Raw genomic sequence first — 15,167 nt, 5'->3', positions numbered from 1 at the left:
GGTAGAATACTGCTTGTTTCCTTCAGTATAACATTTAACTTTGTAAAATTATCATTGTTATTAACTTGAGAAAGAAATTTGTATTGGTTACACAAACACACAGATGAATACACACAATAGTCTATTTTCTAACTTGACTGTTTTACAAATTGTCAAGTGATTCAAACACTGACAATTAATAAGAATAACAATATTTGTTATTTTCAGACATTTGAAAGTGTCTGATTTGTAAATATTGTATATTTTATATGTAATTCTACGTTTTTTGTTTTGAGGTGAGGAAAAATTTAATTTTGTCCTATTTCAGTTGTGCTGGCTTTACATGTGCTCTTATTTTTATGATAACCTTCCTCTTTGGATTTTATCACAAGGAAATATTCAAAGAAAAGTATTTAAAGAATATTTATAGCCATATTAATAGTAGTAAAATTATCCATACTCAAAATACACAAATCCCAGAATAAAAGCAGCTTAAACATGGTATGGGAGGGGAATGATAAGTATAGCAAATTAGTAGAACAAAAAATATGTATCTTTTGTAGATTACAAGATAATTACATGGGAATGAAGAAAAGTATTTTAGAATATAAGTATATGCTCCTCAGTTGTTACATAACAGATACCTAGAGATTGGAAGGGAGCAAGAAATAAGCATGCTATTTTTTTTTAGTATGGTAGGATTGTGAGTAAAACATTAAAAAATTTTTACAAAGTTTTAAGTTACTTACACTTTAAAATACAGTCCTAATTGACTACACACACAAAAAGGCTAATTAAATATTAAAAAAAAACATGACTATGATTAGTTGGCCTAAGCCAATAAAAATCTTGTGCAAACTTTTACTGAGAAACTGCTAATTCTAGGGAAAACATATTTAAGTGAAATATAATAAATATAATAATTCTTCCTCAAAGAAGATACTAAAAGTGGCTCAAGTAAGTTTTTTGTGCACATTTTAACTTTAGTTAGTTAAGAAACAAAATTATAAACAGAGTGAAAGTATATGTCTACTAGGATATAAATAATTCACTAATTGGTTCATATGTATATTTTTTTAACGTACCTGATTATTATAAATCAGGTCCTCAGTGTTATCTGGCAGTCCTTCCATATTTTCCTAGTCAGCTTGAACTGTCATTTCTGAGAGTGCCTGTGTCCATTCTTCTCATGCTCCTTATCTCATCGTCTTTTCTCTTCCTTCATATTTATCAAATGACCTTGTCTCCTGCTTCACATACAAAACAGAAACCATCAGACAGAAATCCCTAAACTTCTGACACGGAAGCTATAACTTACTTACATCCATAGGCTTCTGTCTTCCACCACCCTTTGCTCTCTTTTCATAACAGTTTAGTAGAAGAGGTGTTCCCTTTTCCTTCTGAAACTATCATGTCTACCATCAGTGCCCCCTGGATCCCAATCATCATGACTCTGATTATTTCCTACTCTTCTGTAATTATCTTCAATTTCTCAGTTGATTCCTTTCCTTTAGCTTTCAATTCATGGCATTCTCTTAGATATTCTATCTCTCTGGATTGTTGCTGTTGTTCAGTCGCTGAGTTATGTCTGACTCGTTGCAGCCCCATGGACAGCAGCACGCCAGGCCTCCCTGTCACTCACCATCTCCTGCAGTTTGCCCAAGTTCATGTCCGTCTCTCTAGAGAGTCCTTTTGTGGACATCTCTACCTTTGCACTTGTTGCTCTTCCTAAACCTCTGTCCAAGTTTCTTTTTTTTTTTCCATTCTACAAAGTCCTTGGTGATCTCATCTTTGATGTCTTCTTTCTTTTAATTCAGAATACTCCCAAATTTTTAATTCTAGCCAGACTCTCCACTTAGTTTCTGATTGGTATAGCCAAATGCCAGCAAAACATTTTTCTGATATACTCTTTTAAAAATCTCCTCTGTACTTCTTCAAATTTTATTCTACATATTCTCTCCCTGATAAATTCCTACTTACCTTGTAACACTTGCTTTAATCTTGTTAGTGTTTTCTCTTGTTAATCCTTTCCTTAGCCTGCTCTCTCCTACTTATCAAGCAAAGATAGTCTGTCTGCCTATATGTTTTATTGACCGTTTATTGCAGGCCTATATGCTAATAATGCTTGTTACTTTGTATTAAATCTCTCCTGTATAGAGTCTTGACCCTCCATCAGACTGTGAATTTAATGGAAGAGTTATACTTTTATCTCAAGTGCCAGAATAAAACTTGGCATACTGTAATCTGTCTGTGATTATTTGGACAGACAGTTTTTAAAAGATCATTTGGTTAGTGTGAGTTAGGCTTAGGACCCAGACTTCTTGACTTCAGTGTTCATTATCACACTGTTTCTACAGGTTCTGTTATTAACTTCTTATAATAATCCTACTCTTTATAAAGACACTATGATAGTGCACAGTTGTGTTTTTACATGCCCTACAAACAATATTATTAGTTTTAATAAAATGTTTATACTTTTTAACACATTTATTCTAGTATCTGGACTGTTGATCATTTTAGGTTCATTTTGATTTTGGAGAATATAACTCCATCTGGATTAACTGCACAAGTCTTTTCATTGTTTAAGTACTTACTGGAAATAAATCTTTTGTAGTGTTGTGTCACTGTACATCGTTGAGTTTCCATATTTCCCTTTTGTGACAGTAGCTACTTTATTTTATGACATTTTATTGATTTAGTCAGGTCACTTGAATGTAAATGGTACAAAAAGTTTAATTCTTCATACATTTCTTGAGCTTTAATCTTTGCAGTCACATCTTTTTAAATTCGGCACCCATTATAGAAGTATTATGTCCCATATATAAAATTGCTCACTTTGAAAACTTCTTAGATCTTCTTGTTCTGGTGTTTGTTTAGCTATCTTAGAAATACCTGAAAACAATTTTTGGTAACTATGTGTGATTTATTAATATCAGATAGACATGTTATCAGTGGGCAAACTTTTAAGTCTCATTAAACCTCTTTTTTTTTTTTTTTTTACTGGTAAGTAATAACTTACTCTCTATATAAATAAATATAAGCACATATGTGCATGAAATATGCATAACATTGCTTCCTTTACACCTCATTGCTTACCCTGTAGTACTCTTAGAATTAAAGTTTGGGAAATTCCCTGGCAGTCCAGTGATTAGCACTTGGTGCTTTCCTGGCTTTGGCCCAGGTTTAATCCTTGGTCAGGAAACTAAAATCCTGCAAGCCATGCAGCTTGGCCAAAAAAAAAAAAAAAAAAAACCAGAGAGTTTGATTTGCAATTAGATTGTTTTCTTCTTGAGTTTTTATTTTTATCAATTACAATTTCGATATACATTAACTTTATTAGTTAGTAGATCTAGAGTTAGAACGGAGAAGGCAATGGCACCCCACTCCAGTACCCTGGCCTGGAAAACCCCATGGGTGGAGGAGCCTGGTGGGCTGCAGTCCATGGGGTCGCTACAGTCGGACATGACTGAGCGACTTCACTTTCAGGCATTGGAGAAGGAAATGGCAACCCACTCCAGTGTTCTTGCCTGGAGAATCCCAGGGACGGGGAAGCCTGGTAGGCTGCCGTCTGTGGGGTTGCACAGAGTCTGACACAACTGAAGTGACTTAGCAGCAGCAGCAGCAGAGTTAGAAACTAGAACACAATAAGTGTTCAAAAGATTCATTTACTGTTAAATTGGATTTTTTTCCTTTAAAGCCCTGCATATTAAAGAGACAGAGAAAAATTTCTTGTGATCTTTGTTCCCTTACATGTATTATGATTATCTGAAAATTAAACTGTCAATTCCAGAGTTTATTACCTGTTTCTAAAACAGTGGGATTTCTTAGCAAGAATATTGGAGTGGGTTGCCATTTCCTTCTCCAGGGTCTCTTCCCAACTCAGGGATCAAACCTGCATCTCCTGCTTGTCAGGGGGATTCTTTACCTAAGATTGAACCACTGGGTTCAGTACCTACTTTCATTTGCCCACATTGCTTGTTTTGGTATTTAATTTATGTTAGGCAAGGGCATGTTGTTATTTAATCAAAGTTTGTTTTATTATACTGTTATTTTAATTCTTTGGTAAATTAAAGTGAAAATTTTAGGGGAAAAAAAAAAAAGTGAATAACTCAGTTTCCTCAGCCTTTCTCTCAGATATACTGTATCAGTTGTGTAATTCCTTATGACTTTCCTTTGACCCTTATCTGAATACTCCATGGTTTCTTTAAAAGTTGAATATAAGAACTCCATGAACAATTTTTAATGAGGTACTTAATGTTTGTCTGTTTTCCTAAAATACTTTGGCAAGTTTGAGAAAAGTGAAGGTAATTATTACCTTCTAACTATACTATTAAAAAAGTGATTATGACTTAACTTTAGTATAAAATTGTTCATGCATTCTGTGTGTGTGTGTGTCATTTTTCAGTACATAGATAATACATGAAGCCCATGGTCTTAAGTGTCCTAAGTGTGATCTAGCCAGTTGAATACTGTGAGAATTGATAGACTGAACTACATGAAAGTAACTTTAAGTGTGTTCTCTCCAGATAATAGCAAGTGGAGGAAGAATTCTGCTTTGAATAAAACTTGTTAGGTCGTCTCTGTAGATTCTTAGTAAATCACATGGACACAGGTCCTGCTGCACAAGGAAAATAGGCCTAGGAAAGACTAAATCAATGGGATTCAGTCACATCCAAGAGAAATTGCATGTCAGTAACTTGCTTTTTAAGTGACTGAAATCTTCCAGACCCATTTCTTTTGTCAGTTACTCATTTGAGTCAATAATTAAAGAATTTTAAAAATTGCCTGTTTATATCAAGGACCTTGTTGTGACGTGGCCTTTAAATGTAGATCATTTAAAAAGGAAAGTTGAGTTTCTTATAGTGAGTATATTAAGCACTCTGATCAAAAAAATTTTTTGATTGTGCTTTTGAAGCTTTAATTTGTAAAGAAATTATGGAATCTATTTCCCTCCAGTTCTTTTAATAATAAGATTCCTATGTTTAGTCTCATCAAATTCATTTTCTAAACTATTTAATATTAAGGAAATTAAAATCCATTTATTTATTCATCAAATTGTCATTTGGAAGATATATAAAGGCATAAGACTTTATATGGGAATGGGGATGTTTGTAAAAGGATGAGGGAGAAATTTCCATATGAATGAAGGTGACATTTGACTTGGATCTTGAAGTATGAGTAGGTTTCAGAAGATTGTGATAAGAGGTACCAGATCCTTGAAGAGAATGAATATGATTAAAGACATAGAGCACATCATGAGAAATGCTGGACTGGATGAAGCACAAGTTGGAATCAAGATTGGCAGGAGAAATATCAATAACTGCAGATATATAGATGACACCACACTTATGGGAGAAAGCAAAGAAGAACCAAAGAGCCTCTTGATGAAAGTGAAAGAGGAAAATGAAAAAGTTGGCATAAAACTCAACGTTCAGAAAACTAAGATCATGGCATCTGGTCCTAGCATTTCATGGCAAATAGATGGGGAAACAGTAGAAACAGTGGCAGACTTTATTTTGGGGGGCTCCAAAATCACTGCAGATGGTGATTGCAGCCATGAAATTAAAAGACGCTTACTCCTTGGAAGAAAGTTACGACCAACCTAGTGAAAGTGAAGTCACTCAGTCGTGTCTGACTCTTTGCGACCCCATGGACTGTAGCCCACCAGGCTTCTCCATCCATGGAATTTTCCAGGCATGAGTACTGGAGTGGGTTGCCATGACCAACCTAGACAGCATATTAAAAAGATCTTTGCCAACAAAGGTCCATCTAGCCAAAGCTGTGGTTTTTTCCAGTAGTCATGTATGGATGTGAGAGTTGGACTCTAAAGAAAGCTACTGCTAAGTCGCTGCAGTCGTGTCCGACGCTGTGTGACCCCATAGATGGCAGCCCACCAGGCTCCCCCATCCCTGGGATTCTCCAGGCAAGAACACTGGAGTGGGTTGCCATTTCCTTCTCCAGTGCATGAAAGCTGAGCCCCGAAGGATTGATGCTTTTGAACTGTGGTGTTGGAGAAGACTCTTGAGAGTCCAAGGAGATCCAACTAGTCCATCCTGAAGGAAATCAGTCCTGAGTGTTCATTGGAAGGACTCATGTTGAAGCTGAAACTCCAATACTTTGGCCACCTGATATGAAGAACAGACTCATTTGAAAAGACTGTGATGCTGGTAAAGATTGGATGTGGGAGGAGAAGGGGATGACAGAGGATGAGATGGTTGGATGGCATCACCTACTCGATGGACATGAGTTTGAGTAAACTCAGGGAGTTGGTGATGGACAGCGAGGCCTGGCATGCCACAGTCCATGGGTCGCAAAGAATCAGATGCAACTGAACTGAACTGAAAGACATAGAGTGGGATCCTGGGAGTCATTTGTGATGTAGATTGAAGGTAGATTGGGGCCTGGATTCATGCTAAAGACTTGGAGAGTAGGGTAAAGAAGCTGCCTGCCCATGCAAGAGACGTAAGAGATGTGGGTTTGGTCCCTGGGTTGGGAAGATCCCCTGGAGGAGGGCATGGCAACTCACTCCAGTATTCTTGCTGGAGAATCCCATGGACAGAGGAGCCTGGTGGGGAGCACCCCATGGGATCCAAAAGAGTCAGACACTACTGAGGCGACTAAGCACTTAAGTACACACAATGGGGATTCACTGAAGGTCAGAGATAACAGGGAGAATAGTACTTTTATGAGGTTGATATTGTGGTGGCCTGTGTGATGAATGACCAGTTTGGGGGCCTCGAACTTAGACTGATGGACAAATAAATGGAAAGGATTCAGTACATGCAGGGGACATAACTCCACACCAGTGTTTACAGCAGATAATTAGCCAAAAATGAGGAGGCAAGGAAGAAAGGGGTGTATTAAACCACACTCTCCTTTTCTTTCCTTTCCCATTTTTTTGGCTGACTTACGATGTCTACACTGTTCTCTACTATGTTATTCTGTACACTTGAGCTTCTTCATTGTTTCCTCTTTTTCCCTGGCCGTGTTTCTCAGTTCCAATGAGGCCTCCTTGGATTCCAATCTGTTTGCCTTGGCTGTCCACTTGTTTTTATTGCTAGTAAAACTGGTATAACTGCATTCTTTAGCTCTAATATATGTTGATTCCTCCAACTTTCTGGTTTATTCCTTGCCTGATTAAATGACCTAAACCTGAACTCCAGTCACTAAAGGAAGTCCACCAGAATCCTCCCTGTCTGAGCAGGCCACATGTTCTCCTGCTTCTTCATTTTCTCCTGAACCCAGCTGTTCTTTGTTTTCCGAATAGCACCACTCCAAGGTTGTCTTGAATATTTGCTGAATCATTTAGGGTAAAAGGGTCTAAAATTTAAAATTGAATGCTTTATACTACTGTTCTTGGGAGTTACTTAGTCATCCCTAACACTAAGGATATTGCCTTTGTGCCTTAGACCTAACTTTATAAAAAACAGTGGTTTAAGTTAATGTCAGTGGTTTAAGTTAATGTCTTTAGAACCAAACTGATGCTGTATAATACATCATGAAGAATTGGATTTTAAGGAGGAAATTCAAAGATAAACTGAGTCTTGTGAAGGAAGCTATACTTGAAAGTTTCTTTTTTAAGAATGCTCTTCTGTTAGTAAAAATTGGGAAAGGGATGTTTAATGTTCAAAATATATGTAATTGGATAATGCAGGTAGACCAGCTGCCACTGAATCTTTCTTATTAGAATAGTATTCTGATAAAATTTGGGTTGAAAAGAAAATGTTTATTCAGTATATATTTTTTCCTTTATAACTAAGCTGATTTGATGATTTGATTAGACATGTGGAGTGGCTAACTTGCCTCACACATTTAGTATTCAATGATGACATTCATTGATTTTTCAAATCTATATTAAACCATTAAACCTTCAAATAACTTAGTATGATTTATAAATATTTTTGTTATCTGTGTTTGAATTTTTAAATTTTCTTTCTAAAATAAATGCATTATAGACTAGTAAATTGTAAAAAAAACAGAAGCCTGAACATGGTAACCATTAATTACATAGTGAAGTGTGGTATTTCTGGAGTATGCAATTTTAGAGTAGTAAATGTTATAATTTTTATCATATATAGCAGTGAAATATTTCTCACTTCACGCATTTATTTTTCAGTAAAATTTATTTTTTGTAATTTTATACTCATTATTTATTGCAATATGTTAATATTGTTAACTTATACATCAAAGGGGTTACTCAGTTATTTAGAAAGACTGGTATTACACCCACAGCTCTGCTACTGGTTAGATGAATGACCTTGAATTACGTTACCATTATAGTCATTTTCTCATCTATAAAATGAAGGTCTCAGCCTCATGTTTTCTCAGATTTTGTAACTCATAGTAATTTCAAAACAAATCCTATACAGTTCTGAAAAGGATCTCACTGTCAATTTGGCACTTGAGTCATCTGCTCAGTATCACTACTTAAGTAACAGGCAAAGAGCCCCTGCCAGGAAAGAAGTGTGTGAGTCACCCATTCCCTCTAGAGGCTGCTCTGATCACTGGCAGTTTCCTTCTCCAAGTCAGCTAAGGTATCTCTTCTAGACAGTTTCAATCATTAGAATCATATAAAACAAACATTATCTAACTTCTAGTGTTAGAAACCAACAATATTGTTTTCTGATTTTTCTTTTTCTTTTTTTAAATCAAACATCCCGTTTTATCTGTTCTCCTGTAACAAGGTTTTGATTTGTGGTGTTTGTATAGATTTGTATAGTTTTGGACATATGGAATAGACATAGTAATTGGAATTAGAATTTGTAGATAGGATATGAATGTTGGAGTTGATGGATTTTGAAGTCTAGATAATAAAATATAAGAAAATCATATTTTAACATTTTATTAATAATTGAACCCTTAAAGTCTTTATGAACTAGAGATCAAAATAATGCTAGTGTTAAAATAATGCTTCCTATATCCCAGATCCTCTTCTCTGCTCTCTGAATGTATTATCTCATTCAGTTTTTAACAGCAGTCGTATGAGGTGTGGACATCTCCATTTTGGAGATTAGATAACTATTCCAAAGATATATTGAAACTGTGTTATATAAATTGTTATTAGAATATAGTGTCTTCCTTTCCAATACACATACTACTGTAGTGTTTGATAAATCTAATATTGTTCATGTTAGTTGCTGAGTGTTTAGTTTTATATTAGTTTATAGAGTATTTATTAAGGGCCAATGTGCTAGTGTTTTCCATAGTTGATCTCATGTAATCCTCAAGGCAACTCCAAATTAGACAGATATTCATTTTACCCCCTAGTTTATGACTGAGGAAACTGAGAAGTTTTAACTTGTTCAAGACCACACAATAGGTAGAACAGGAAGTAGTAGAATTCAGTTTGGAGTTTAGGCAGTCTTGAATGTGTTGCGAATGCTCTAATCGTTAGGCATCCTGCAGACCAGACAAATGCTTCTTTAGCGTATTTGCCTTCATTGGGGCAAAAGTAGATGTTTCTTCTTGGTCAGCAATTCCAACTATACAAGAAGCTTGCCTCAGGGAAGCCCTTTGAAAATATTTAATTCCCTTTTTTCCTACATTAATTTGTAAGTAAACTTATTAGAAGCACATGGAATAAATACAAAGTCAAGGCTTAACCTCTGATATAAAAGACCATATAGTAGTCTTCTGTCCTAGGAAGGTAGCACACAGGATAAGTCATATTACTTATTCTGGAAATTAAGTGAAGTCTTAGAATGGAAGAATATTAGTGATAGCTTTTTAGTGTTTTCAAAGTTAAATCTAGTTTAATTAGAATTTAAAGCAGATGTTTATGGTATCTAGTGTTTCTATACTCAAATTCCTATCAGTGTCGAATACAAATACATCTTTGGGTTGTCTGCTAGTCTCCATTGTATTTACATGTAGGTTCAAGTTAAATGTGCTTCTGTGATAAATGATGTGGTTGCTTCCTCTTGCATTATGCTTATCTAGTAGTGCTTAACCTGCTGACAAAGCGTTTCTCAGAATAACAGGTTTAGAATGTGCTTAAAGCTCATCACTTGCAGACTGAAATGCTGAGAAAAGTTAGCACATGTGACTATTCAACAAGGGAATTCAGCTCTTCCTGTCTGTTTCCTTGTTATTCAGTGAGGGACTTCTGTTCATTCTGTTTACTTCTCATATGTTGATAAGTATATTTCTCTGAAAACTATGTTTCATGTTATATTCTTTTTTTCTTGTACAATTTTGTTTTTCCTTGCTTTGGAAGTATTCAGTTTGGCATGGGAGTTCTTCAGTAGCACTTTGTCTGTGATTGTGCCACTTTTCACTTTCTTTTTCTCAGTAGAACTTAGAAGCATTAAACACATCTCTCTAATAAATATTGAAATGAACTTTTTCTGTGATTTGTGACTAGTTGGCAATTTCACCTCATATACACAGATGTAAATATCTGAAGAGAATGATAAAATTTTGTTTACCACAATCAAAAAAGTTACCTCAAATTGCTAGGCATCTAAAATCACTCAGAAAGTTTATTGATAGGGAAATAAATACAAGAAACATTGATGAAAGTTTTGAAAATGAATACAAATGAATGACTTTCGAAAATTTGGTCAAAATTAGTGTATTTATAATCAATGACCAGGTCTTTACAATGACATGTATTGTGTCACTTGTTGCACAGATCTACTCAAATAGCTAGTTAGGGATATACTTTTCATAATTGTAACAAAGCATTTCCAATATAGTCTTTAATAAAAGAAGGCAGTGGAGGCCCAGGGAGTAAGAATCTGAAAATTTCCTCCCTGAGACTCTCTACTTGAGTAGAACCAGTCCTGTACTGTACTGATTACGTGTACTTGGTTTTAGCATAGTTGCATGCTTTCTCAAACATTATTAAATTGCTATATTTGATGAGAAGATAGCAAACTGCTATTTTTAAAACATTTGTTGATTGAACTACATATTTGCTTGTATAAATGCAAGCCCCTCATCATTTTTATGCTTTCTCTTTTTGTTTAGTAAGGTTTATTTTGACAACTAAAAGCAATAAGAGTAATGCAAGAGGCTACTCAGTGTTTCTAATGATAGAATAGTTCCAGTTTAACTAGTAAAAACCTTTGCAAGATCATGGCATTTAGATTCAGGGCATCTGTCTGTTTGAACCAGATCATATGTTATTTGAATCTACCATGGTTATTTTTAGTGTGTTTCATAAGACATAGTGCAGATCTGCTGTGATCTTTAAATGTTAATGTTCTTTTCTTATCACTTTACTGTGTAGATACCCTTCATGAGACCCAACTCTGCCACAGCTCATCCTCGGAGGCAATCCTGGAAACCTCTTTTATAAGTGTGATTTTTTAAATGTGGATAACCCTCTCAATAGAGTACATAAAGTAAAGGAGAACAGCTCTCTTGTCCTTCCCATAAGCTTATCACTGCAAAAAGTTGCCTTTGCTTGTCAGGTTTGAATAGAATGTAATTGATTGGTTTGTTACTTGGACTGACAAGGCAGTTAATTTGCCTCTATGGATTTTTTTTTTTCTCTTTTTTTTTCCCTTCTTTAACTTTTTTTTTAATCAGAAACATTTGATATGTACATTGTTGAAAAATACTAGATAATGTCTTGTCAGAATTGTCCATTAAGTAATGTCTTCCCCTCTTGCTTCTTTGGCAAATGATATAGTGTTTGGACTTACTAAAGAGTTGTGGAAGCCGGACTTACATGCAATGTGCTACTCATTGTTGTTGAACAAATCAAGTAACAAATAAGAAAGACAATGCATTCCACTAGTCTGCTGTTCTGTTTCATCCAGCTAATACACATATTCATATATGAAACGCTACATTGGGAAACAACTGTAGACTGTATTAAATGTTACTTTTACTTATAATAATTCAGCAAAAATGAAAACTTGTGAAAGAATATGCCATTCTAGTTTTGACTCATTAGTTCTAGTGTGAAAGCACTAGTATTATTAGCATGCAGTTTTTACAACTTCAGATTTTAAATAAATAAGATATATCTGTGTTGATCTCTAGATATTTTTAGTAACCAAACTTACCGAGTCTTCATTGACTTAATACAGACTTTCTCTGTTTGGTTTAATTTTACTTTTCTCAACCATAAATATGAGGTTACAAAATAAGGAGAGAGATACAAAGCTTATTGACTATACAACCTGCCAAATGAAAGATCTTCATCAACATCTGTATCTTTCCAAAGGTTTGCAGAATTAAAATTTGATCTTCAAGCTTTAATGATCCTGTTTTAAGTCAACGACAGAAATATGTTGAATATTTCATCACTTCATCTTGAACTGATTTAGAAGAGACTCTTTGCTGAAATTGAAATGCATATTTACATGTAAATTGTCAACACGTCTCATGGAATTACCTGATTTATAGATGTGGTTTGGGACATCTTTTCAGGTATAGTGGCAATTGAAAATAGTTTAAACATTAGAAATAGAGTAGGAAATGTTACAGATAATCAAAAGCAAGTGTCAATATAAAGTTGCTATATGCTAGTAATCTATAGTTATACTAAGGAACCATAATTTATTGGATCTGTAGTAAAAGTAGAATGTATATAAAATATGTATAAACTGAGATCATCAACTTATTGAAAGACCTTGTAACATTGGAGGAAAAATATTAATAACCTGTAGCAAAACCAGTAGGCTTTTTTTTTCCGTAGGAGAAGGACTCACTGTTTATTGCTGTATAATCTTAAGAAAAAGTTGGTAATGATTACTGTTGCTGAATTTAAGAAAAATGGCAGATTTCCATTTCCTTAAAAAAGAAATGGCTAATTCATTGGGACCTGATCCTCCTTTGATACATGATGAGAAATTACCAGTGGTCATTTTATTTTAGACTTTTCATTTTGAAAAAATAATTAAGTCTTATGCTTTTGATGTCACTGTCAATCAAAATCCTTTCCACCTTTTTCTGTTTGTAATAACATACTGTCTTCATTCTCTGTCTTACTTTAATACTTCTGTGGTAGATATCCTGTTCCATATTTGGTGCTAGCCCTAAGAATCTTGGTCATAGATCACAAATAAAACACTTTTTCCTAATAATCTCCTAGACACTCTTATATTTCCAGGGAACAGAATTAACCCTTTTCTGAAATTGGTCCAGTTGTTATTCAAAGGAGATATTAGTGTATACTTAAGGGGATATACACTAAACTGTTCATATTTTACAGACATATATAAGAGAAAACAGCCAAACAAGTGAATGATGGTTCATTGTCACATAATAGGGAAAGGAAAGAAAACACTGAAATATCAAGGGGTAAAATAAATAACTCGGAGATACAAGAAGAATAACATGACAGTATATAGCAGTGGTTCTGAAACTTTGTAGTGTATCAGAATCACAGGAAGAATTTGTTTAAAAGCAGACTGCTCACATACCACCAGTCTTCTTTTAGTCCTCTACATTTTACTCCCTCCTCCTCCTCCCTGCAGTTCCTGAATAAGTGGCTCTGGGATGAGGCCAGAAATTTTGCTTTTCTAACAAGTTCCCAAGTGATGCTGCTGCTGCTGGCCAGGAACATCCTTTGACAACCATTTGTATATAATATTTTTTAAAAGAATCATGGTGTTGTGCTTGACATCGATTGATTGAATGTGGCTTTAATCTCATTAAAAGGCCCTTAAATTTGCAAAAATATTTATTTCTAGGTAAAAGGGATTGTGGTAATTCTATTTACAACACATGCAGTATAACTTCTTTATTATACATAAGTTCAATTAAATAGGTGTTTATTTTATACCTGTTACAGAGATAGCCGTATTTTAGGCACAGAAATGAATCAAGGCGCATAGCCTTTGTCCATAGTAACTTTGTTAAAATTTGAAATTAGGATTATGTTTAACATGAAAGCAGAGATTAGCCTTAACCTTAATCCATTTTAAGTTTGTAAATGAAATTTTTTTATCATTTATATATCGTTATTCATGTGTTTGTTTATCTGATTTTGCGTTTTTAATAGTAAAAATAGATTGATGATAAATAATAAGAATATTCACACTCACTATCCTATTTCCCTGTTTTTACATCATACACTTAAAAGTGAAAGTGAAGTCACTCAGTTGTGTCCGACTCTTAGCGACCCCATGGACTGCAGCCCACCAGGCTCCTCCGTCCATGGGATTTTCCAGGCAAGAGTACTGGAGTGGGGTGCCATCGCCTTCTCCCATACACTTAAAGAGATCATTATTTTTAAATACTTAATATTCTTTATTTGAGAAAACTTACCACTGTTTCGCTTGTTTCTCAGTATGGGAATATTTTTATTAATATTTCACCAAAATCTTTTCAAGAAATTCAGAAGGACTCTGCAGCAGAATGATATATTGACATCATTAATTTTTCTTTAAGTTTTCTGAAATCATTTCAACAATTAAAACTTGTTTAAGAGACTCAGCTTTAGAGTTGCATGATATATGAAGGCAGAAATTTTTTCCTACTTGTCTGAGTCAGCACTTTGTCAGTTTACATAACACTAAGGATTGTGATTTAAAATATTTCTGATCTGGACATGCTTTGCAAATACTACTTTTCTTTTTTTTTTTAATTTAATAAACATGTAGGCCTCTTTCTCCCAGTACTCAGTCTTAAGACTTTCTGTAGGTCTGCTAATAAGATTCATTGCTGTTCAGGTACATAAGATACAATGAAGTTGGATGCTCATGCTGGGCTTTGTAAATAAAATGAGATTGACCCCCAGCCATTATGTCATTTACCTAATTTATGTTGTAAAATCAAGATCTACACTATTGATTAGAGAATAATTAGTTAATTATGAGCAGAGAAATACAAAGTTATATGGGACTTGAGCACAGCAGGTTGTACTGCTGAAAGATTTCCAAGGGCATGAGCAGATGGAGATCAGTTTATTAAAGAACGAAGCAGACGTGTTTCAGGTATGAAAATGTCTCATCGTTCTCTTGTGCTGTGAAGAGGAACTTGACCTTATTGTGCATTTTCATGTGAATTCTTTTGTTTCATGTTTTATTTTTTTCCTTTCACTTTTAATCTTATAACTTGGCTGCTGCAGATGTAGCAAGCTGAATTAACTCCATTATTTAAGAGAAATTAAAAATGAATTTGGATTTCAATAATTATCCAAATGTTTTTTCCAATTAATATACTTAATGTGTAAAGGATATTTTTGTGTTTCCTACCACTCATTCATTCATTATTGCATGTGATGGAAA

The 15,167-nt window shown here is 34.5% G+C and overlaps 1 protein-coding gene across 7 annotated transcripts in view; it reads left to right on the top strand.

Annotated features, from left to right (window-relative positions):
- The window catches only part of PHF14 (PHD finger protein 14), a 201,063-nt gene that overhangs the window by 122,057 nt on the left and 63,839 nt on the right, over positions 1 to 15,167 (top strand). The window contains exon 17 of one of the 7 annotated variants that reach the window (XM_010845429.1): positions 12,158 to 14,068. The exons of the other annotated variants lie outside the window; for them this stretch is intronic. Coding sequence (XP_010843731.1) covers positions 12,158 to 12,206 — 49 coding nt within the window. The 3' untranslated portion in view covers positions 12,207 to 14,068. Of the gene's footprint in view, positions 1 to 12,157; positions 14,069 to 15,167 lie in introns of those variants that run through there. 7 annotated transcript variants of the gene reach the window in all.

Source organism: Bison bison, unplaced genomic scaffold (genome assembly GCF_000754665.1).
Source record: "Bison bison bison isolate TAMUID 2011002044 unplaced genomic scaffold, Bison_UMD1.0 scf7180017864216, whole genome shotgun sequence".
Classification (NCBI taxonomy): Eukaryota; Metazoa; Chordata; class Mammalia; order Artiodactyla; family Bovidae; genus Bison; species Bison bison.
Note: the sequence above shows the minus strand (reverse complement) of the source record. Positions and strands in the feature narration are given on the sequence as shown.